We start from the raw sequence: 22515 nt of genomic DNA on the forward strand, positions 1-22515 counted from the left end.
TACTGTTGACTATGATAGTGATTATTGATTTACTTTTGTTATGATATAAGTTATTTGTTTTCATCCTCTCTTTCGTCTTCGTTTTCCATTACGACATTGACGTTGACAGTGATTATCGACAGCGGCGACCTACAACGACGACGACGAACACCGGAAATATCTCATAATATCCTTAATTGAGCAGAGAGGAAAACCCAAACCCAACGAAACAGGTGGGAAAATCAAGGAGATCCGCACGTTTTCCTTCCCTGTGCCTGAATTATCAAATCGCTGCGTGCTTTGCTTCCCCCGCTCCCCCTTGCATGTGTTAGACTCATTCTTATCCGTTGGAATGAAGGAAGACTGGATGACGTCGGCGGGTAGTCTCCCCCTGAACACCTGTTACCGCCGTAGAATAGTAGTGAGATTTATCTTCCACGTTTTTCGCAGTACGAGTGCAGTAACATTCCTTAGATCTCCCGTTACGGCTCAGCCACTTGGGTTTATGTGTTGTTTTCGAACCTGTCGTACAGAACAAACCTCACCGTAGGTAACAGCGGGGCCTACAGTGCATCCTGACTGCCTGACTACAATCTCATAAGTAGGGAGGGGGTCGAGTGTAGTATTGGAAAGAGGTACCACGTTTCATCTTCCTGTGGGAATTATTTGCTACGCTACATAGAATACAGGGTATCAGCTTGTGGCAAAGTATTACAGTGTAGGGCAACTTCGATCATTCCCGGCTGTGATCCAAAAATTCCCTGAGATTCCGGAAAACTCAAGTCCGAGCCGTAGACTGGTTTTTGCTTTTCGTCTAATGTTCATGACGAATTTGTGTACCTTTATGATCAAATGAGTTGGGTGGGGGGAGGGGGGAGGGGGGAGGGTACAGCGACGCGACACTTGCTCGTGAGGGAGACGAGAGATAAGTTAGATGGGTGGTAGACCTGGATCGTTTCGGGGTGAAGGGTGATTGTACTTGGACAATCCTGCCAAGGACGAGACGGGGAGCAAAGATAGGGTCAATCAGACTTATTTTGGGTTTTGACGTCAGTCATATCTCTTCCCGCCATATCTAATCAGGGGTTCAGAGATGAAGTCGGATAAGTCTCGCAGTAGTCACCAGGAAGTCACAATACCTCCAGACGGCGGAAAGGGCATTCCGACAGATACCGTACTTACCATGCGAGAGCATGACGAATGACGATCTTTGCTGGGTCCTTGTAAATCGGTCTACTGTATTTCCTACTACTATCGCTGTTATTGCCCGTCTGCCTTCGATTACCCCAAACCCTACAACTGTCATTCGCTTGCGTCATGTCCATATGGCATTCGCACCTTCTAGATACTGATGTTCGACACGTTTTCAGAAGTCCTTGTGGAAGCATGATGCGCGTTCTGAGGAAGGTTGTTTCCTCACATGTTGTGTGGCATATTAGACGCCTCGTAGCAGGAGCCCAGTCTGGATCTCAAGACGTAAAGCAGATGAGCATCATCAAGTCCTCGACGGTGGCAAACGTGCTTAAAGTTCACAGATACATTTCATATTGAAAAGTGATATCAAATGCTGAAATGTATCATAAACAGTGTCCTCGTCGCTTCATCATCGTCTGCTCCCCTAATCAATGAAAATGACAACTATCTCTTTTTTCACCTATAGCATGTGTTGAAACTGAATCACAAACACCTACACTTCCCTTCCACCTGTCTCCCTTCATTATATTCTATTACATTCACATTCACGACCCCGACCCATTTTATTGCTCGTTCCCCCAGCTCGTCCTCCAAACACCGTCAGAGCCTACGACCGCTGGTCCTACCGGATCCAGGTCCGTCGAGGTCCAGTTGGTGAGGAACAAAGCCATCCAAGCTGAGGCATCGTTACTGTCCGGTAGACCAGAAGCTGTCGGGTCCCAGTCGGAAGGAACCGCCCATTCTTGAGGACGAGCGAGTGGGGCGACTGTCGTCCCGCTGATCAGGTCCGCCAATTCTGACAGGTTGTTCGAGGCCGTTACTGGGTTGTGATGATTCGTCAAAGTTGTCGGCAGAGACGAGGCTGTGCCACCTTGAGCGGCCTGAGCTTGGGCTTGCGAGTGAGGATTGGACCATCCGGTAGAGTTTGCTATGTCAGCAGGAGCGCCGAGAGTCCAATTCGCAATGTGGTTGGTTGATGGATAATATACTTGGTGCCGTGCAGATTGAGCACGGTCGTCTTGGGGGAGGTGGAGTGATGTGTCGACTTGAGCATTCATGCGGCCTGCAGGATTTGATCGACCTTGATGTTCACGATCTTGCAGGTAGGATGACTGAGAGTAGTGATTTCCCCGCATCAGAAAGCCGCGCTGTTTTGTTCCGATCGTTTGCGATCGATGTGTGGAAGTACGGGATATGTGCATGATGCTCACCGCCTGTCTCTCCATTGGCACACTCTCCATCGGTTGAGTCGCTGGTTTTGACACCGAATCAACGACAGAGGAGCTCCCCCCCTGTCTGCCCATCATCCTTCGAGCCTTCGCGCGCTCCTCTCCGGTATCCATATCCTCGCGAGCTAGAGCTTTCCGCACCATGATCTTCAAAACTGTCAACTCGGTCTCCAAGGTTTGGTCCTTTCGCACCGTCTTCTCCTCTAGCTCGATATATTGCTGAAGGACCGATCGGAGTTCGCCTGGCTGGAAACGATCATCGCGATACCCTAGGAAACAGAGAATACCGATGATCGTTGCGGGGTTGAAGCCTGATGCAACCTGTGAACAACTATGTTCAGCTATGACTCTATGAGAGACAACCATTCTTAGCTTACTGTAGTCCACTTGAACCTGTCTAGCGGGTCATGTGCGTCGAGATGGATCCTGAGTCGGAGATCTGCCAAAGCAGACAGCACTAATGCTTCTCTACTTCCCATGTAAGGGTTCCTGCCGACCCCCTTGCTGCGTCCGAAAGACCTCAAGAGGTAAGGTCTGTGTAATGAGATCCTAGCTAGATGGAATTTACTGTTGAGTGTTTGTCGCTGAGCAGCAAGCCATTTGTAATTCTCGTCATTGTCCAGACTCGTGTCTGTACCGTCGTTGTCCAACCTGAAATATGGCGGAAGAGTATTCTTGAATTGGAAGAACATATCTTCGCACACTTGAACATCGGCATACCGTCGAGGAGTGAGGTTGAAGCATTTGCGCTGAACATCTCCAATAATACGTGCGAGATCGGAATGGAGAATGAGGAAAGTGGTTTTGGTCAAAATGTCCAAACCACGAGGCGTAGACGGAGAATCGAGCTCATCGTCATTCAAGTTCGCCGGTTTGCAAGTCGTGAATTGGCCATCATGGATGCACACCGGTCGACCGAGGAATAGGGAGATCGATCTGGAGGTTCGTCATCTGTATCAGCCGATATACCAGAACTCTTATAATTCGTTTCTCACCTGTCAACTATATAGAGATCTGCGGAGGGTGATTAGGGGCATGGTTATCAGACGATTGCCAGGAACTCACGAGCCCATAGTCTTCTTCGCAGCTCCGCTTCCTTCGCGCTCATGCCCTTCCATGAGCTTCCATCGACATGCAAACTGCACGTCCACGTCAAAAATCAGCACGGGATCGGTCGAGAACCTAATCCACCCTGACGCACCCTTGAGCTTGCGCAGCTCTGATCGCCGTTCCAATCGCTGTCCACGCTTCCTCGACTCGTCTACACGCATTGAGGTAGTGCGCCATCTGTCTTACTGTCAGTGAAGCCTCCTCATTACATCATGTGACCGCAGGATCGACTATCTTGGGACTCACTAAAACACCCGCTCGGACAGTTTCAATCGACTCGCCAAAGAAGCTCGTACACTCGTTGAGGGCAGTCCTAGCGGCCCATGACCACTTACTGCTCTCCTCCTCCCTGAACTTCAGTCTCGATGTTTGGGAGGTCCGCAACTGATCAGATACGGCATGTTTCTCTTTGGATGTGAGACCCATCGTTCCTAGCTGGTCGATACGACGCTGTTCTTCGCTCGAGTCGTGGTCCAGCAGGACACCGAAGGCTAAAATAATGAGAAGGAGCGCTAGATGTCGAAGGTCGATGGTATCATGACTATTGCAAGCTCTCCAGAACTTGTCATACGAAGCCTGGAAATCCGGCTCATACACGATGTCATGGTGGCTGCGGAAAAGGTGGTCAGCGATATTTTTGTCGTTAGTTACACACTCGAACGCACAAGTTGAATCTTTCGAAGAATCGCCGGACATAGACATCACACATTTCCCGTTTTGGAACATGACCAAGGAGTTTATGAGTTTGTGATTCCAGAGTGTATGGTCTGGCTTTGTCAATTTGTGTTGTTCCATGTTGGACGAACTGCCTGACGTCGTTGAGAAGGACTTTGGGACCGCTCTACCCAGCAACGATGGTATGATCAGTTCGATGGCAAAGCACCCGTGTCCCGGATATCAACTCACTCGAATAACTTTTGCGGCTAGCTGTGGACCAAAGTGACTGGTTCCGAAGAACGTCTCTAAGCAATTATATCAATTAGTATGATTTCCTTTTCCCGGGCAAACCCAAAGTCTTGTCATTCACTTTCCCGTCCTCTGTCCCCCCAAGGACCACGAAGAATCCGCATACTGCCCACGCCATGAGCCTCATTCTCTTCCATCTGTTGTTCGCTCTCCGAGGATGATCCACTGCCTTTACGATCATTCTTTATTGCCTCCGCCGCCTCCGACACTTCGGGTATGATATCGTTATGCGATCGCCAGAATCGTCCGAGCTTTGCATCCGGGATATGGTTGGTCATCCTTGGTGGAGATGGTCGTTTCCCAGAGGATATGAACTTGTGTCGCTCCGAGGAAAGAGGTGGAACGGATGTGTTGGCAAATTCTGGACCTTCATCCGCCTGCGAGGGGATTGCGTCTGATCCTGTACAAAATACGATAGATTAGCCGCTTGGCAGACTTCAGAAGACCTGTTTGTACGTATGATAGTCCCTTACCGGTGGACATTGGATGATCGCCAGACCCTCGTCGTAAGCAGTCCTCGATTGTATCACCTTCTCCCGCCCAGCGGCTTCCAGAGCTCGAAGGTCGTTGTGTGCCGTTCGAGCCCATCGAGGTTTTGTTACCTCTGCCACCTCTTCGTCGCTTAGGTGCTTGCGATTCAGGACTGTCTTCTGATTCTAGTTGACCGTCGAAATGAGCTGACCACGAAGTGTCTTGATGCGTCGGGAACTCGCAGCGATCCGCGACGCCTCTCTTTTTGCAGTTTTTGCAAGGACTCTCCCCGTTGCACTATATATCAAATCATCAGCGCTATGCTACTGATGTAGCCCTGCGCTTTGACGAGGCACGGACCAATGTCATAAGTGAATCAGACACTTACCTTCTGTTTCCTTCTGTTGCACTCGCCACATGCGGTAGGATTTCTACCTCGACGGCGTTTGCCTACTTCAGGCTGAGCGGGTGTCGATGTTTCTACGGACGAGGGAGTGTCGATTGGCATCGAATCCTGAAGATGTGGTTCTTGATTGGGCGGATGATCCATGTCTAGGCTGTGCAGCCAACCTCGATGTGTTTGATGATGGTAACCTTCGGCTGTGTGATTTGGGATGAGTCGTCTTCCATCCTGAGGTGCGTTGCCCAGAGTGAAGGTTGATGAGATGCGAGGTGATCGTTTGTCCTGTTCGTGATCCATATTGCTCATAGATTGTCTTTGATAGGATGCATGGTTTGAGAAAGGAAAGACCCGTTTGATTGCGGATAAACCACCCGATGCTTCTGTACGGTCGAGTGGCGAATAATGGTTGATTCTGTCTACGCGCACTGGTAACGGGTATTTGCGAGGCTGACTACTATTTGTCGAGGTCGAACAAGGGAGAGAGGGACCGAAATGATAAGAGTCTGGGAGAGGGAAGGAGGGAGTGAAAAGTGTTGAACAAGAAGATGAAAGCGGAACGCAAGCAGTAGTTCTTTCGGCGGATATGTGTGGTTGCCCCTCGTTGTTGTATGTCTTGCCTCGTGCTGATGCTGTTGTTGTTGTCAACGAGGTCGGCGTGGTCTGTGCATGACAAGGTTTGAGGGTGTTTGTGTGTTGTTGAGCTTCGGAGAGTGAGAGGAGTGAAAGTACGAGTGGTCTGTGCTGATCCTTACCCATCAAGTCCGGGCCCACGCCTGAATCGCCCTGAGTCGTAAAACCCATGATGTCCAAGCGTTTTCACCTAGGCTCGTAGCGTAGTATCGTGTCGAAGACGTTTGTTGACAGTGAAGTTTGGTGTCGAGGGAGTAAGAGAAAGAAATCGATGGAGGCGATTTCGCAAGATCGAGCTGGATGTCGTGGCGGGTAAGAAGGAGGGGAGGGGTAATGGCAGATTAGGGGTTATAGATGAGGAAGGGGAATTATCTAGCTGCTCGGAGGATAGGAAGATTGGTAGGTGACCAGGCTTGACAATAAGGACGAGTACAGCTCCGCTCGTTCCTACAGAAGCAAGTAATCTAATTCACACACCGGGAAGTTGGAGCGAATAATTGTAGAGAAGAAGGAGAGAATAAAGATGATTTCCGGTAAGTCGAGCTTGGAAATAGTTGTAAAATGTAGTATTCCCCCACTTGCTCTCTTCCTCCTTTAGTCTTGTGTATGTTTAGATGACACACACACAGATGACTTGACTTGATCCGGAAGAAAGAAAGAAGAAAGATCGGGGAAATCAACAAAAGGGAAGGGACAATGCGAGCAGAAAGTGTGGTAAAGAAATAGAACTGACCGTGTAATACAATCAGTTAACTCTATTTTGAAGTAGAACAATGTAGAATGACGTGTTGTATGTGAGAGGACTTTGTTGGCAGTCAGCCGAAGTAAGCATCCATTTGATAGCACTGCTGATGATTATGCCGAAGCTCGAAAGCACTTGCCATCCAAACTCGTCGAATCAATGAAGCGAGGTTCTTCGTTCGACTTTTGGCGGCAATCGTCAACAAATCAAGCATAACTCAGTAGAAGTCGAATCGGGAAACGGAATGAAGCGAAATGTTCGATATTGTGTTACACACGTAAGTAAACACACATTCTGTTATTGCTTTTCATTGCGTTAGAAGCAACTCAACATCATCAACAACATCATCATCATAAACAATTCAATGCTCATCAGCAAACCGGGGGAATGTAAGCTCCGAGCCGATCAGCCGTACACACACAGATACAACCATCGAAACACACCGACACACCAACACACACAGGACTCCTTCCTCGCAACTCCTCCTTTCGTTACGATAAGTTCAAGAGTCTTGCAGTACGCGTCGGGTAGAAGAGGGAAGAGAAGGAAAATATCGTATAGCATACCACAGTACGATACCCCTCTACGTCCTCGTCTACCTACAATTATCGGTATCGAGCGACCGAAGGAGCGAAGGACTGGTGTTACATGGGAACTCGCCTGATCTCGTCTAACGTCCATCCGGCAGCTTTCATACTCTCCGCACCGAGATCTTTGACCTCCTCGTCGAGATGACTGTGTTGACAAGGCAAGGACAGCAAAACACAATCAGCGCTGCCTCAAATCAACCACCCATATGGTATTTGACTATCTTCGACAAGAGGTGTACTGATGTACTCACGAGAACAGGACTTCTCTGAAACCGTCTAATATAGCTCTCAATTCCGCCGCATCGTATTTCGATGGATTGGCAAGTCCTTCTTTCAGGTATTTATCATATTTATCGATACCTAGGGGATATCCGCATCAGCTCGACCGAACACGAGGTAGGAGTCTTATCGCGCACGATGGTAGCGATAGGTAAGGATATTGGGAGATGAGCGGGTCAACGACCATTTACTGATTGTCGCTCTTACACTCACCGTCATGTATCTTCTTATGCTTTTTTAGATGTTCACCCGATTCTCTTCCGCCTTGTTTGAATTGGGGCATTTTCTTAGCTAATACTGGGAAGATGTACGTTTCCTAATCAACCAAGGAAGGCAAATTCGGGCGGACTGTTAGCGTCGTGTACCATGCTAGCACATGAGCTAGGAGGGAGAAGCGTGCTTCGCTCACCTCTATTCTGTGATGCATATCCAGATGTTGTGATAATTGTTGCGCTTCTCGCAAAAATCGAGGGAGTGTCATCCCTTCTTTATGGAAGCCTCCGTCGGCGAGCTGTAATGCGATACTGCGTTAGCCCTTTCTGCAGGGAGACTACCTGACATACGGCGCAGAAGATCAATGATGCGACTTACAGTGTATACTCGATTGAATTCGTATCGGAAATGGTTGTGGAACATGTCCATATGATCGGCAAGTCTATAGCAGAGAGAGCAGAATCAGCAATCTCCCTTAACTTGCTGTGCACATCGATATCGAAGACTACACTGATATGGCTTGACCCACGTACCGATTCCATTCTCTGAAATCTTTAGAACTAGACGCCATCTCGAATGGTGTCGATCCGGTACTACTGGTCGTCGTTGTCGTCGGCGGAGTATGTACGCTGCGTGTGGCGGAAGAAGCGGTCGATGCCAAAGAAGCAGTCGCGACGCTGACTGATGGGCGAAAGTAATTCACAACTGCGCGCACGCTAGTGGTGGCAGGCAAAGAAGAACGAAGGGCGAATATGGCGAAAGCGGCAAAGATAAGAGATAATCCTGCAATCAAAAAGCGTACAGTCGATTCGGGTTTCGAATTCTTTTTCAGGTCGAGTCGTTCTGTCGTGGTAGACGGCATACAAAGTTGATCAAGGCGGCGTCTAAGGTTGTAATACGTATCAAACGTTCAAGAGATCGACAGAGAGATGCGTGGCGGAGATCTTCGTAGACCTTCGCTTTGCTGAATTTAAAAACATCAAAACACGGTTGGTCAGCCGGTTCCGTCGGAGACTACCCAATCATCAATGAGCCTGATACCGAAATCGAACAGGGACGTGAGAACCTGATACCTTGCCGGAACACGCCATGACCCCGCTGTCGTCGTGCGTCACACTCACTGCTCTCGGACAACGTTGATACAGCTACCACACTCTTGTGCATCCTCGGCTTGTCCATTCACCTCTAGCTGGATACCGCTCATACAAGATAGGAGAAGCATAGCAAGATGATTCTGTTAGAGGTGAGCTAGAACTACTGCTACTGTCGTTGGTAGGCGCATAGCTGACATCCCTCGCAGTCGCACAGCGTTATCATCAATGATGTCCTCACCGACCGATTCGAGAAGTGCGTACCGGTTCTCCCTTCTACCCACACATCCATATGGCGACACGACTGTGTCTGATGTATCCTGCGACGATGAAGCTAGGTACTAACCTTACCCTGTTCTTGCAGACCTTCTCGAGCCGATATCCAATTCGTAGATTACGATAATGTCCGATTCCATCTCTCCACCCCCTCGTCCAAGAGCCAACTGCTCCTGTCTATGAGCATCCAATGTTGGCCCGATCTCTTGAAATATGGAGCAAGGGACCATCTCCAACAGGAGTATGCGGGGTACTTGCTTGACGAAGGAAACACTGAGCCAGAGTACGATGTTAGTCTGCTCATTGATTTGGAGAAGTTGCCAGAGGATCCCGGTGAGTGGTTCTGCTTCATTGCGTCTCTCAATTCCATCACAGCGGAGACCATCATGACCCTTGATGATCGGAACCTCTGAGTGTGACTGTGCTGTTATCTGTTCTACACCGCTAACGCCTGTGTCCCTCCCGCAGAATCCAGACTCGCGCTCATCTCCAAGTTGGCCCACCTCAAATCCACTGCTATGTCTTCCCCCTTCATCTCCGCCTTTAACGAACAGTCCTCTCTCCAAGCGAGCTACAAAGAACCGGCCGGAGCACAACTCGCCGACCAAGCTCCAGCAGAAGCGAAGGGTGATCTCAAGGTCGTCAGGTATAGAGAGGAGGAGGCTATTTATATCCAGGCTAGTCATGATCGGGTGACGGTGATCTTCAGTACTGTGTTCAAGGAGGAGACAGATAGAGTGTATGGAAGGGTCTTCTTGCAGGTGAGTGGGGTATCTGTGCTTCTACTACGGGGAGGGATGGCGTCTTCTCCTCTGTTGTGACCGTATCCTGGGAAGCAGCATTGAGGAGGTAGAGTCTGCTGTACATTCCCATGAAAGCGGGAAAGGAATACAGTGGTAACAGTACAGTCGCTGACACGTCGTGACAGGAATTCGTTGACGCTCGACGACTTCAAAGTCTGCAAAACGCTCCTCAGGTCAGGTACTCCAACCGAGAACCACCACTCGAGATCCGACACCTCCCTGGATTGAAGAACGGTGAAGATTGGGGATATGTTACATTTGGTAGGTCTGACATTTGCTCAACCGCAAACCAGATAACCTCGTATTATGTCGTGCAAACAAGAAGCTGACCTGACTTGCGTTACGTCTCGTAGTCCTCTCTCCCCGTCACTTTGCCAATCCCGCCCAAGCCCTTGCCACCATCAACCGAATCCAGCTTTTCCGAGACTATCTCCACTACCACATCAAGTGTTCGAAAGCCTACATGCACTCGAGGATGAGATACAGGGTGGCTGAGTTCCTGAAAGTGCTCAACAGAGCGAAACCGGAAGTTGCGACGGAGAAGAAGACGGCGTCAGGAAGGACGTTTAGGACTCGTTAAAGTATCTCGTCACACGGTCCACACGTGGCACGATGAGGTCGTTGTAAGAAGTAGATGATGACGAGTAGCAGTGTTGATGGAATATGTATACCGTCTGAAGCATCTTATCACCGTGCGAGTACGGTAAAGTACGCCACGGGACCCCACTCATCGGTGTGTTTGTGCAGTACCTCCGATTGCAGCTTCGGAGAGACATTGGCCGACCGATCGACCATCCCATTGTCAGTGAATACATTATTGCTATAATTACAAGCAGGTCCGCGCCGCATCTTGTTTGTTGTTGAACCAAGTCTCGGTGCCTTGACACATAAGTTAGTTGTACGGGAGATGACGAATTGTTGTCTGTGGTGGGTTATTTGTAGAGCCCAACAAGAAAGCTAGGAACACGTCCGAACGACCCAACAAACCTCACTGGTCATCCAGTAGTGGACTGTGGGAGGTGATGACGATCGAGAGTAAATGGAAGGTTCAAGCTATAGCTTTGTGAATGTTGTGTTATGGCTATCCCATGTCCCACTGAGATAAGGGAAATCGCGATTCATAATGATAATTGTCAGAGCATTCCCATCAATCGATCAAGCATGCGTGACTCCCATACCATTGCTGTCATGAAGTACAGTTAGTTAGTCCAAGACCATCAACAACAACATTCCAATACCCTGGTGGGTTATGTACTCGAGTGTCCCATCCAGCTTGTTGCTTGATGGTTATTTCGAACCAGCCTTAGGACATTCCCTGTCTTTCACCCTGTCTCATTACGGCTGTATCTAAACAGTGACAGACTGATGTATGGTGGTCAAGTCTGAGGAATGTCGTGTCCGCGCTACCTACTCGGGACTATGCATGTGTGCATTGGGGATTGGTTTCCTTTACCCTTAGTGACAAGTGTTCTAATGGATGTACCGTTTTAGTTGTATTTGATGGTGAATGACCTGTGCCAAAGCACTAATGCCGTGTTATAACGCCGGAGTTGTTGTGTCCTGTCCCCTGTGTGCGAGACTGCCTTTACTTTGCGTGTTACTTGGATTCAACCTCCACCTCTTGCTACAACGTATCAACGTACAACGTACAACGGTAGGTAGTGTTTGGGTTCATACCATCCAGCCTCTCTCACAGTACACCTACTCCATCTACAACTACAACTACATTAATCAACTCTCTCTTTCTTATCATCGTCGTCTCATCCTTTTGTCTCATCATTCCTTCCTCCTCACTCACTCACCCACTCTCTTTCACTTGTATCGTCGATAATCTTCAAACTACTTTTACACTCTTTTAATAACGAAACACGACGAAACAGACTAAACACCCCGAGTTGACGAGTTTTGATTTGATCAATCAACAAACAAAACAAGCCCCCGGTTCGCAACTCACCGCTTTTCTACACCTCCCCTAACCTCGCTTTGCCCCTGTTCTTTGACACAGACTAGTTGTGTTTCCATCCCTCTCCTGCACTCTCACTCGGTCAACCAACGTTGCCGAAATTCCGATTGCATTCACCTCTCGCTTCGACAAACAAACATCGACAGTTCAAATCCTCAACTTGACTTGTTTGCAATAACGATAATCCCAAACTCATCACAATGGCTTCACGAGTAAGTCAACTCATCTGCATACATGCAATCTTCCCGACCACCTGTGTCTCATCTCGTTTCTTCTCCGATGCATGCTGACATCACCTCCCCGGCTTAGGCTGCAAACACCAGACGGGCTGCGAGCCGAACACGAAATGACGAGAATGCCGCTCCTACCCAAGCAGCTATGCGAACCAAGACTTCCATGTCACATCTTGGTCCAGCGCAAAAGGTTGCTGTCGCTTCCAGCTCAGTAGCTGGCGCTGCGAAGAAGCCTGTGGCCGTCAAGGCTGGTGCGAAGAGAACCGCTTTGGGTGGTGTTGTCACCAATGTGGTCAAGGAGGAGATGGTTGATGATGGCAAGAAGCCTCGTGAGTTGATTACAATCTTCACTCAACGTCTATCCAAAGACTCATGCTGATGTGTAACCATCAGTGAAACAAGTAGGCAAGACAAACAGCCTCGAATCCCGACAACCTCTTGCTTCCCGAAACAACAATGTCCAACCCACTCGACCCATTGCCGCCATCCCTCACCGAGCCAAACCTACAACATCCGTCTTCCCTTCATCGCTCGAACCATCCTCCACTGCCATGGAGAGCGAAGGTGATCTATTGTCCGAGATGGACGTTGACTCTCGACGTGCCGAGGCTCAGATGACAATGTTGACAGTTGACGAAGAGTCGCTCGAAGACGAGTCAGAAGAGGAGGAGATGGAAGAGGAGGACGAGGAAGATTGGTTGAGAATGCCCGAAGAGGAGATGGTCAGAGCTCAAGAACAACTTGATATGATCAGAGCAACCTTCAAAGACGAGGTCGAGATGTTTGACACTACCATGGTGGCAGAGTACGCGGATGAGATCTTTGGTCACATGGAGGAGCTCGAAGAGTCCGTCATGCCTAACCCGAGATACATGGACTTCCAAACCGAGATTGAATGGTGAATAGTCTTTCGCCTCTCTTGTCTCACTACATATGCTAAACATCCCAATTGACTTCAGGACCATGCGAACAACCCTCATTGACTGGCTCCTTCAGGTACACCTCCGATACCACATGCTTCCCGAGACTCTCTGGATCGCCGTCAACCTTGTCGACCGATTCCTCTCCGTACGAGTAGTCTCTCTTGTCAAACTCCAACTCGTCGGTGTCACTGCCATGTTCATCGCCGCCAAGTACGAGGAGATCCTTGCACCTTCGGTCGAAGAGTTTGTTTACATGACCGAGAACGGTTACACTAAAGACGAGATCCTCAAGGGAGAGAGGATCATCCTCCAAACACTCGACTTCACCGTCTCCTCCTACTGCTCCCCTTACTCTTGGGTCAGGAAAATCTCCAAGGCGGACGACTACGACATCCAAACTAGAACACTAAGCAAGTTCTTGATGGAGGTTACATTGTTGGATCACCGATTCTTGAGATGTAAGCCCAGTATGATCGCTGCGGTCGGTATGTACTTGGCCAGGAAGATGTTGGGAGGTGACTGGGTGAGCGAACTTTCCTTTTATCACATCAAAAAACAGACAAGCATACTGACGTTCTTTACTCCGATAGAACGAAGCATTCGTCTTCTACTCTGGCTTCACCGAATCACAACTCGTCGCGGGTGCCAGTCTTCTCTGTGATCGATTGGTTGAACCAGACTTCGAGTCAGTCTACGTCTACAAGAAGTATGCAAGCAAGAAATTCTTGAGGGCCTCTACTTTCGCGAGAGATTGGGCTCAGACCAACAGTGCTTCGACCTGGTACTAAGTGAGTGGGATTTGACTATACTTTCCACTTGATCGAGTACTGATGGGGTTGACTGTTATAGTCATCATGAACGGAAAAGGACAAGAAGTTAGGAGACAGGCAGTCAGACAGACAGACGGAAGGATTGATGGAGAAGGGAAACAGTTTCGCAAGATTCTTTTTTCTCATACACGAACGATAATTAACGGACAATTTGATATATATACACACACCCAAACCCCTCCTTCTACAATCATCATTATCATCCCCCTTCCTCTTTAACATACTGTACGCATTTTCTTGAGTCTTGCGCGCGAGAGCTGTGTCCTCTTGAAAGTGTTTTTCCACGAAAGTTCATATCATACCAACACCATAACATACCCCTCCCCTCCTACCCATCATTCTCCTTGTTTGTAGTTTTGTACACTACACAAGAGAGAAGATACGAGCATGTCACATGTGAATATATATAATATATCGCGAGAACCAAGGACGAAGAGTATCCATCGCTCTGTACGAGTACTCCGTGTACTATCTATGAGCGTGTGCCTGTCGCTTTGAACGACCTTACTCGAATACCGCATTCGCCGAATTATATCCCGTCACATGCTCCACTTGGTCAGATTCAAACAACAGCCACTTGATCGACTTTTTGACGGAATTCGACAGCTGACTACTAAGCACTCGACTCGAACTCTACATTGTGTGTACACTGTTGCATGGTAATCTTATCTACGATACCCAACTTGGCATGAAATGAAATGGAAGAGAGAGAGAGAGAGAGAGAAAGTCGTAAATATCAAAAGGAGAACTAATACCGAGAGCCTGGAACCTAGAACCGAATCCTTAATATCTATTGAGCCACCGCGAAAGCAATCACCGAAGTATCAGAGTGAGACAATGAGACCTTGATGGACTTGTTTCCAGCAGCGGCGAGGGCGTCTCCTGAGAGCTTGACGCTAGGTCCGGACGATGTGGAGAGGATCTCAATCTCTTTCAGAGAAGCACCTGCTCCCTTTGATGGGACGGAGAGGGCTTTGAACTAAAAGACAACATTGTCAGCGATGGGTATTATGTAGGTGGGACACAGGAATACTCACCACTGCCTCCTTTGCGGCCCATCTCCCAGCGAAAGATGCTGTTGGATCAGGTGCAGATGTGCAGTATTTGATCTAAATTATCGGTCAGCCTAACCTTTGACGAACAGCTTCGCAAACTGGCTCACCTCCTCCTCTGTGAAGTTTCGCTCTCGGAAGGTATCAGAAGTAGGAACGCTCGTGATCAACTCGGTGTCGACTCTGCATGATTCCAGTCAGCTTTGCCAATCACACTTCATACGTGGATACACAACTCACCCAACACCAGCAACATCGGACGCCTGCGCGAAGAGCGCCTTGAGCGTCGCCGCGTTTGCCTTGTCAATTGGGATGGTCGAAGGAAGCTTGCCCTGGAATGCATAAGAGTTCTTGCTGGGTCCAGCCCTGGCAAGAGGGTTGAGTAAGACGCCGCTCTCAAGCTCGGCAGAGTATGGAGGTGCATCCTTGATCTGGACAAGGTTGTTGTTGACGAAAGCGGAAGACATCCTTGAGTAGGTGTCAAGTTCTCGGAGTTGTCGTCTCTTCGAGTACTCCTGGAGATCGTGGGACTGAAGGGCGGCGAAAAGGTAACGAGGGTGGACGATGGCGACTTGACCACCGACTTGACCGAAACCGAACGAGGTAAGGAGACCACACTCGAGTCGGACGTGCTGAATAGGTTTGGAGGGGTAGAAGAGGTGAGGGAAGGCTCGGAGCTCTTCAGAGATGTTATCGGCGTTGTGGTTACCGGGAACGAGGGCGGAGTTGAGTGTCTGACACATTCCGTTGAACATCCAAGCGGCGGCACCACCCTTAGGGTGACCCGTCAAACTCTTCTGAGTGATAACGGGAACAGCGTTACCAGGCGTTCGACCAAGTTGCTCGAACTGAAGGTTGTAAACACCACTCTCGTTCTTGTCGTTCGCTTTTGTTGAGGTACCGTGACAACTGATGACACCAACCGAGTTGATGTCAAGACCCCAGACCGCAAGGGCCCTTCGAAGAGGAGCGATGTTGGGGTGAGAACCTTCGAGCATACCGAAGGTTGCAAGGGCGTCTTTCTCTTGTCGCCTGGCCTCTTCGTCGATGAAGGTGACCCGAGTCTGGAACCACTCCTCATTGTCGGCAGCACCCTTGCGGGCTTCAAGTTCAGCTCGGAGCAATTCGTGCTCGTTCTCGAGCCACTGAGCGATTTGCTTGCGTCTGAATGAGAGTTGACGTGCTCGGTACTTGACGTCGAGAATTGGGAGAGCCTCCTTGGGGGTAACCTCTCGAGCAGTGGAGAGAATACCTCGACCGGGAGCAGGGATAGATCGGCCAGCCTTGTCGGTGTGAGTGGAGGTGTAGGCAACGATACCTTGGATGGAAGCGCCCATCTCGAGAGCAGTCTTCGCAGACATGATGACGTGGACACCACAACCTTGACTCTCCATGAAACCGGATCGAGTGCTGGTCATAGGTCGAGAGAACTCGTTGGCCTCACGACCCATGGCGAACTCGGTCTCAGCGTTGCTAGTAGCCTTCATGTTGGCGAACTCGAAAGAACCTTCCTCAGAGAAGTCATCGAAACCTCCCGCAACCATGACCTTGGCCTTGCCGGAGAGAATGGAGTCGCAAGCGATCTCGACGGATTGCAATGCGGTGGCACTGTATTTGGTCAGCTCTGGCAGGGCTTGTCCGGTATATTGGGGACTCACCAGGCACCAACGGGGATCTTGACGGGACCACTTGACGAAAGTAAGAGGAGGTTGACCCAACCGGCAACAGTGTTGATGAAACTGAATCGTATAAGCTGCGTCCATATCATCTTAACTCACGTTTCCTGAAGGATATCCTTCTGCACGTCCTTCTCCTCTCTTCGCTCCTTGAACATCGCACTCAGAGAACGCATACCACCCATACCTGAACCGAGCGAGGTACCGACTTCTGAGGGATGAATGTACTTGTAGAGCTCGTAAGGGTCGGTGACACCGGACATGATAAGAGCTTCCATGGTGCACACCAAGGCCCACAGAGCAGTACGGTCGGTCTGGTTGATGATGTCCTCGGGGATACCGAATCGTCGAGCGTTCCAGCCAGTAGGGAGCTGACCAGCGACCACACGGTCGAATTTGACAGCCTTAGGAAGGAAGACTCGAGCACCCTTCTTGAACTTGACGAACCATTCGCCCGACTCTTGCGCCCAGATGTCAACCTTGTCGCCTTGCTCCCGCTTGAATCGAGCAGCATCCTCAGCAGGAATCTCGAGAGGCTCAAGATCGTGGTTGAGCTCGATCTCTTGGTGGAAAGACTTCTTGTTGGGGTCATAACCGAAGAACAAGTCGGGTTCTAAGGACAATGTCAGCTTGCTACGTGTCAACCGCAAGATGCAACTCACCAATGAGACGGATACCAGCATGCTCAACGATATCTTTCTCGTACTTAGACCTGACATCCTTGTCGTCCACGGGTTCACCAGATTTGGCGTCAACCCATCCAACGTATGTCTGACCACTGGCAAGCTTGCCATCAAAGTGCTTGATGTGACCCATCATCCAAGCCATCTCGATACAACCCTCGATGGTGAACTCGTTTCGAGCTTCGATCTCCCATCGAGTTCTAGAACTACCCCATGGGCCGACTTCGGCGAAACCGGTACAAACGATGACTTTGTCGAGATCGATAAGACCTTGGAGGTGCGAGAGCTCCTTGAGGACATCAGGGGAGTCGATCTTGGGGAAGTCGTAGTGGAAGTTGGCTCGAGGGGCAACCGAAACCTTCTGGTGAAGTCGCTCAGCGTCGCCACCGTTGGTGACTCGGAAGTCGGCGGCGTTGTCAACAGTGATTGCGCGTCGAAGATCAGCAACTCGGTTGAGGTCAAGTCTGATGCTGGTCATGACCTCGGCCAGGCCGCTGACTCGGTCCATGCCACCGTTGAGGTCAGCCCAGATAGGCTCAATTTGAGTGATGTCGAAAAGGAGAGGGTGCATCAAACCGAGGATGTTGAAAGCCATCTCCTTGGCGGAGAAAGTTCGCACACCAAGCTTCTCGAGACCTTCAGCGACGAAGTTTGTAGCGCTCATGAGACCTGTACCTCGAGTCCATCCAATGACAGCACCGGCAATACACAAGTATTCACCCCACGATTCGGCGCCCCATCGGTTGAAGAGGGTCTCAAGGGAGATCTTGGACTCGGCGTAAAGACCGTCGTTACCGAAGATACCGTGGTTGGGAGAGAGAGGAAGAACGACCTGAGTAGGACGAGTGACAAAGTGTCTCGCAGCTTTCTTAGTCTTGACAGCACCGAGCAATCGAAGAAGGTTGGTCATCATAAGTCGATGAGCAAGCTCCGATTTGTCGTCAATGTTGTCGATCTCACGACCGTTCTCGGGAAGAGCAGCGAAGGGAATGATGTAATCGAGATCAATCTGGAGGGTGGAGTAGATGTAGTCGACAAGGGCCTCAACGTCCTGCTTGGAAGCTGTAAAAGAGTCAGGAGCCGCGCGATTCCAAGTGTGCGTGGACTACTCACCTCCGTTGAAGGGGACAACAATAAGCTTGGATCCCTTAGCACCGATCTCGTGGAAGATGTTCTTGTAGTAGTCGACCGCAGCACGGCTGTATCGCGAAGTGGTAACAATACAGGTACAACCACCGGAAAGGAGACCGCTAAGGATCTCGACACCGATACTGCCCTTGCCGACACCAGTGAGGAGAGCAGCCTTCTTGGCGAAAGTGACACCAGAGGTGGCAATCTCAGTAAGAACGTCGAAGTCTGTACATCGTCAGTCACCAAGATACGCCGGTCATAGCGCGTGACACTCACAGATATTGGTCAACTTCTGACTGTAGGCGAAGCTTGTTCCGGTCTTTCGCTTGAGGTGCAAGAATGGGAGATGAGTCTCCTCGACTTCAGTTCGGTCCTCAACGTTGGGTCGAAGGAAGGATGAACTTGATCGTCGTTGTTTGCTGCCCTTGGTGCGGGCGATTGCTGAAGCTTCCAAAGGCGAGCCTTCACCGTGACCGAGCGACTTGATGACCTCGCCGTACATGGATTTGATGGCGGCTTTTTGAGCAGGGGTGATGGAAGGTTGGGAGTTGACGAGCTCCCAAAGCTTGTCTAAGGGGCATGTCAGATATAGCTCTGGGTCATATGGATAGAGTCAGCACTCACCGATATCAGACTGGACTTTCGTGAGGTTGACCGCAGGCTCAACGTCACCACCAGACGCCATCTCTGAAGGTATCAATTAGCCAAAATGCGCACCAAGTCACGATGTCATGACTCACCCTTGACATAGCTCTCCAACTTTCTCACGTTATGTCTTGAGATTTCCGAGTAGATGATATCACCCTTTGAAGAGACATCGGTGTGAGGGGCGGTAGGAAGGGCGACGTCTCGGTACACAGGGGGTTTGTCCACGACTTCTTGACAGTTCTCCAAGAGGATCTGACCAAACTTCTTGACTTTCTCATATGTTGGTCCCTTTGAGGCATCAACCTCGTCGATGTGGAACTTCATGTATCTATACGAATGTCAGCTAACGCCGCACTGGATATTTGAAGACCAGCTCACTCAATGAGGTTAGGGTCCGCTCGGTTCATCTATTTGAATCACCAATTAGCTCTGTAGCATTGTAGGACGCAGACCACACTTACAATAGAGATACATCGCGACGTGAGCTCTCGTCGAGAGATACTCTCTTGGTCCAACCCAGCAGGCGCCATAATGACGAGTTATTGATGGGATGATAGGAGAGTGGAAGAGGAGGATTTGACGTAGCAGAACAGCTGGACTAGCTGCGAATCTTCTAGTCGTGTATCGTAAAGGAGTTTGAAAAGGAAGAGGAGGAAGTGTAGGAAGCTAGCGGAGGATGTAGAGGTAGATGAGTGTGCGGCAGAATGATTCTAAGTCCAATGCAAGCTGCTGCTGCTACTGCTGTCTGCTACAAAGTATCACCCGTTGTATCCTGGGGGTAATTCTAGCGGTTGGGGATTTCAATGCACGAGATTGCCACGTGGGGTTTGGAATGGGAAGAGAGGGAAATCAGTGAAATCTACCCTGAAATCGGCGACCTGAGCGTCTATGCTGTAAATACAAATCTTGGGAAATAATACAAATGTTCTCGACGCTATGGGAACCGGTGGGGAAGACGATCAAGATGAGGTGGGGATGAACCGGATGACTGAGCCAGCAGAGCAGCGGGGACGACACCGCTGTTGAGGACGGGGTCCGCGAGTGCGATGTGATACCGGTGGGGTATGCTCCCCTAAGATCACGCCAATTACAATTGGCATCAGGTCTCCACGATTATCCGGAACCGACTTTCCCCCAAGCTACCAAGGCTGCAGAACAAGGATTGATCGGTTATCTTCGGGTTATGATAACAATAAGGGAATTTAAGCTACATGCACCATTTTGCAACGACAGGAATGTGCCGCGGTAATGAAGATCACGTGATTCATCCAACTTCTTTGGGGATGCGCGACATGGGGTGTGTGCTTTGGTCCAACGGTGCTGCTGCTGCTGCTGCTCGTGCTGCAACGTTTCCAACCGGGTCGCATTGATTTCAATTGAAAGAACAAGTCCCATCAGCACTTGTCTCCTCTCTCTCTTTTCTTCAGCTTTCTCTCTCCGTCTCTCTTTTTCCTTTCTCCTCATCAACACATATCACAGAGCTAGAGCCGCTCCTGCCCAAGATGGCATCCCTCTTCAGCAGCTCTACCCCTGTCCGACCTCTCGTTCTTCACTCATCCTCCACTCGAGTCTCAATCCCTGTTCCCGCTTCCCCACTCTCCGCTTGGGTCACATCAGAAGTCCTCGCTCAAGATTTCCACGACTCCAGAGCTGGTCTCGACGATGACCCAGCACCTGTCGTCGAGGAAGAGGAGGAGGGCGCAGCCCCTAAGCCTGTCTCCATAGAACCCCAAGTCAAGCTTCTTGCTCGATTCTTGTCTTTCGCCTCCGACAAAGTCGCTGCAGACTCATCATCAGACCTCGCTCAAGTTCTTCTTGCCGCGTACAACCGATTCAACGAGCTCTTCCTCACTTCGACCAACGTTCATTCGCTTGTGCAGTCTTTTGATCCCGAAGCTCGAGCTGAAGTTCTCAAGGCTTACTTCAAAGCTTTTGCCTACGCAAGAGAGGTTTTGGGAGACAAGGTCTCAATCGCGCACACATCAGCCCTTCTTGAGGCTGCCAAGGATGGAAGCGCAGAGCTTTACGCTCTCTTCGGTGGGCAAGGTGTCAACGAGGTGAGTTCTGGTTATGTTGAGATTAGCAACCCCGATGCTGACGTTACAATAGCACTACTTCAACGAGCTTCAATTGCTCTACGACACCTACACCCCCTTCGTCCGATCACTTCTTACCAAGATCACTTCTCTACTCGTTTCTCTCGGAGCCAGGGCCGATGCGGACGGATTCACATACTACTCTCAAGGTCTCGATGTCATCTCTTGGCTCGACGGTTCTTCCACTCGACCAACTGTCGAATACCTTGCCTCAATCCCCCTGTCTCTTCCCCTGATCGGTGTTGCGCAATTAGCGCAATACGTCGTTTCATGCCGAGTCGCCGACCTTGATCCTTCTCAGATGCGTGGTCGATTCAGCGGAGCGACCGGTCACTCTCAAGGTATCATCTCTGCTGTCGCCATCGCATCATCAGATAGTTGGGACAGCTTAAACGAGAACATCCTCAAGGCAATCAAGCACTTGTTCTACATTGGTCTTCGAGGCCAAGAGAGCTTCCCTCTTCTTTCCATCGAGCCGCACATCGTCGCCGATGCCGTCGCTAACAATGAAGGTGTTCCATCTCCCATGTTCAGCGTCAGCGGACTCTCACTCAAGGCCTTGGAAGGTCACATTAAGAAGGTCAACACCCATCTCCCTTCCAACTCTCAGATCGGAATCTCTCTTCACAACGGACCCAATCTTTACGTCACCACCGGTCCCGCCAAGGCTCTCTACGGTCTCGCTACTGCTTTGCGAAAGGTGATGGCTCCCGCTGGTCTTGACCAGAGCAAGATCCCCTTCTCTAAGCGAAAAGCTGTCTTCACCACCCGATTCCTTCCGGTCAATGTGCCTTACCACAGCTCTTATCTCGAAGGTGCTACTCAGAAGGTTTCGGAGAAGGACTTGGGCGAGGAATTGTGGAACGTTGCCGAGCTTGCTATCCCTATCTACCACACAGAAAATGGTAAGTGATTTACACAGCACTAAACAGCACCAAACGGGACGACGCTGACATCACGCAGGAACCGATCTCCGAGATCTCACCACTTCTCTCACTGCTTCCCTGAGCGATCAAATCTTCGTCAAGCCCATTCATTGGGTCAAGGCTGTCAACTTCCCTCCTACAGCTACTCACGCTATCGACTTCGGTCCCGGAGGCAACAGCGGTATTGGACCCCTCACTGCCCGAGCAGTCGAAGGTCGGGGTGTTCGAATTGTCATCGTGAGCGAGAAGGGCAAGGCCGCTGCGGAATTCTACGATTCAAGCAAGGTCAGACGTGAGCCAGTATGGGCTAAAGAGTGGAGTCCTAAACTTGTCAAGACACTGTAAGTCAAGAAGATCAGGAACATGGCTGACCAAATA

General features: G+C 49.9%; 6 protein-coding genes across 6 annotated transcripts; 3 read left to right on the forward strand and 3 right to left on the reverse strand.

Annotated features, from left to right (window-relative positions):
- Positions 1-1736: 1736 nt before the first annotated feature.
- CI109_103425 (uncharacterized protein) lies at positions 1737-5649 on the reverse strand (the record flags this gene model as incomplete). The annotated part of the gene is made up of 12 exons (XM_032005652.1): positions 1737-2285; positions 2385-2723; positions 2780-3338; positions 3398-3416; positions 3468-3541; positions 3604-3689; positions 3759-4122; positions 4178-4353; positions 4419-4474; positions 4540-4878; positions 4952-5246; positions 5338-5649. The coding sequence occupies 12 exons, from the start codon at positions 5647-5649 to the stop codon at positions 1737-1739; spliced, it is 3168 nt and encodes a 1055-aa protein (XP_031860141.1).
- Positions 5650-7368: 1719 nt separating this feature from the next.
- Positions 7369-8897, reverse strand: CI109_103426 (uncharacterized protein; the record flags this gene model as incomplete). Its single annotated transcript, XM_032005653.2, has 7 exons — positions 7369-7459; positions 7566-7674; positions 7807-7909; positions 8003-8104; positions 8185-8248; positions 8340-8690; positions 8848-8897. 7 exons carry the CDS (start codon positions 8895-8897, stop codon positions 7369-7371), a joined length of 870 nt encoding a protein of 289 aa, XP_031860142.2.
- Positions 8898-9034: 137 nt separating this feature from the next.
- Positions 9035-10556, forward strand: CI109_103427 (uncharacterized protein; the record flags this gene model as incomplete). The annotated part of the gene is made up of 6 exons (XM_032005654.1): positions 9035-9049; positions 9107-9153; positions 9262-9506; positions 9642-9934; positions 10102-10237; positions 10330-10556. The coding sequence occupies 6 exons, from the start codon at positions 9035-9037 to the stop codon at positions 10554-10556; spliced, it is 963 nt and encodes a 320-aa protein (XP_031860143.1).
- Positions 10557-12139: 1583 nt separating this feature from the next.
- CI109_103428 (uncharacterized protein) lies at positions 12140-13883 on the forward strand (the record flags this gene model as incomplete). The annotated part of the gene is made up of 5 exons (XM_032005655.1): positions 12140-12151; positions 12249-12501; positions 12566-13070; positions 13132-13618; positions 13686-13883. The coding sequence occupies 5 exons, from the start codon at positions 12140-12142 to the stop codon at positions 13881-13883; spliced, it is 1455 nt and encodes a 484-aa protein (XP_031860144.1).
- Positions 13884-14715: 832 nt separating this feature from the next.
- On the reverse strand, positions 14716-19645 carry CI109_103429 (uncharacterized protein; the record flags this gene model as incomplete). Its single annotated transcript, XM_065967294.1, has 13 exons — positions 14716-14904; positions 14963-15034; positions 15088-15160; positions 15218-16585; positions 16636-16665; positions 16756-17266; positions 17316-18398; positions 18450-18692; positions 18744-19037; positions 19092-19154; positions 19208-19443; positions 19494-19522; positions 19577-19645. The coding sequence occupies 13 exons, from the start codon at positions 19643-19645 to the stop codon at positions 14716-14718; spliced, it is 4260 nt and encodes a 1419-aa protein (XP_065823366.1).
- A 972-nt stretch (positions 19646-20617) lies between these two features.
- CI109_103430 (uncharacterized protein) lies at positions 20618-22482 on the forward strand (the record flags this gene model as incomplete). Its single annotated transcript, XM_065967295.1, has 3 exons — positions 20618-21172; positions 21225-22116; positions 22175-22482. The coding sequence occupies 3 exons, from the start codon at positions 20618-20620 to the stop codon at positions 22480-22482; spliced, it is 1755 nt and encodes a 584-aa protein (XP_065823367.1).
- Positions 22483-22515: the final 33 nt, after the last annotated feature.

Source organism: Kwoniella shandongensis, chromosome 6 (genome assembly GCF_008629635.2).
Source record: "Kwoniella shandongensis chromosome 6, complete sequence".
NCBI lineage: Eukaryota > Fungi > Basidiomycota > Tremellomycetes > Tremellales > Cryptococcaceae > Kwoniella > Kwoniella shandongensis.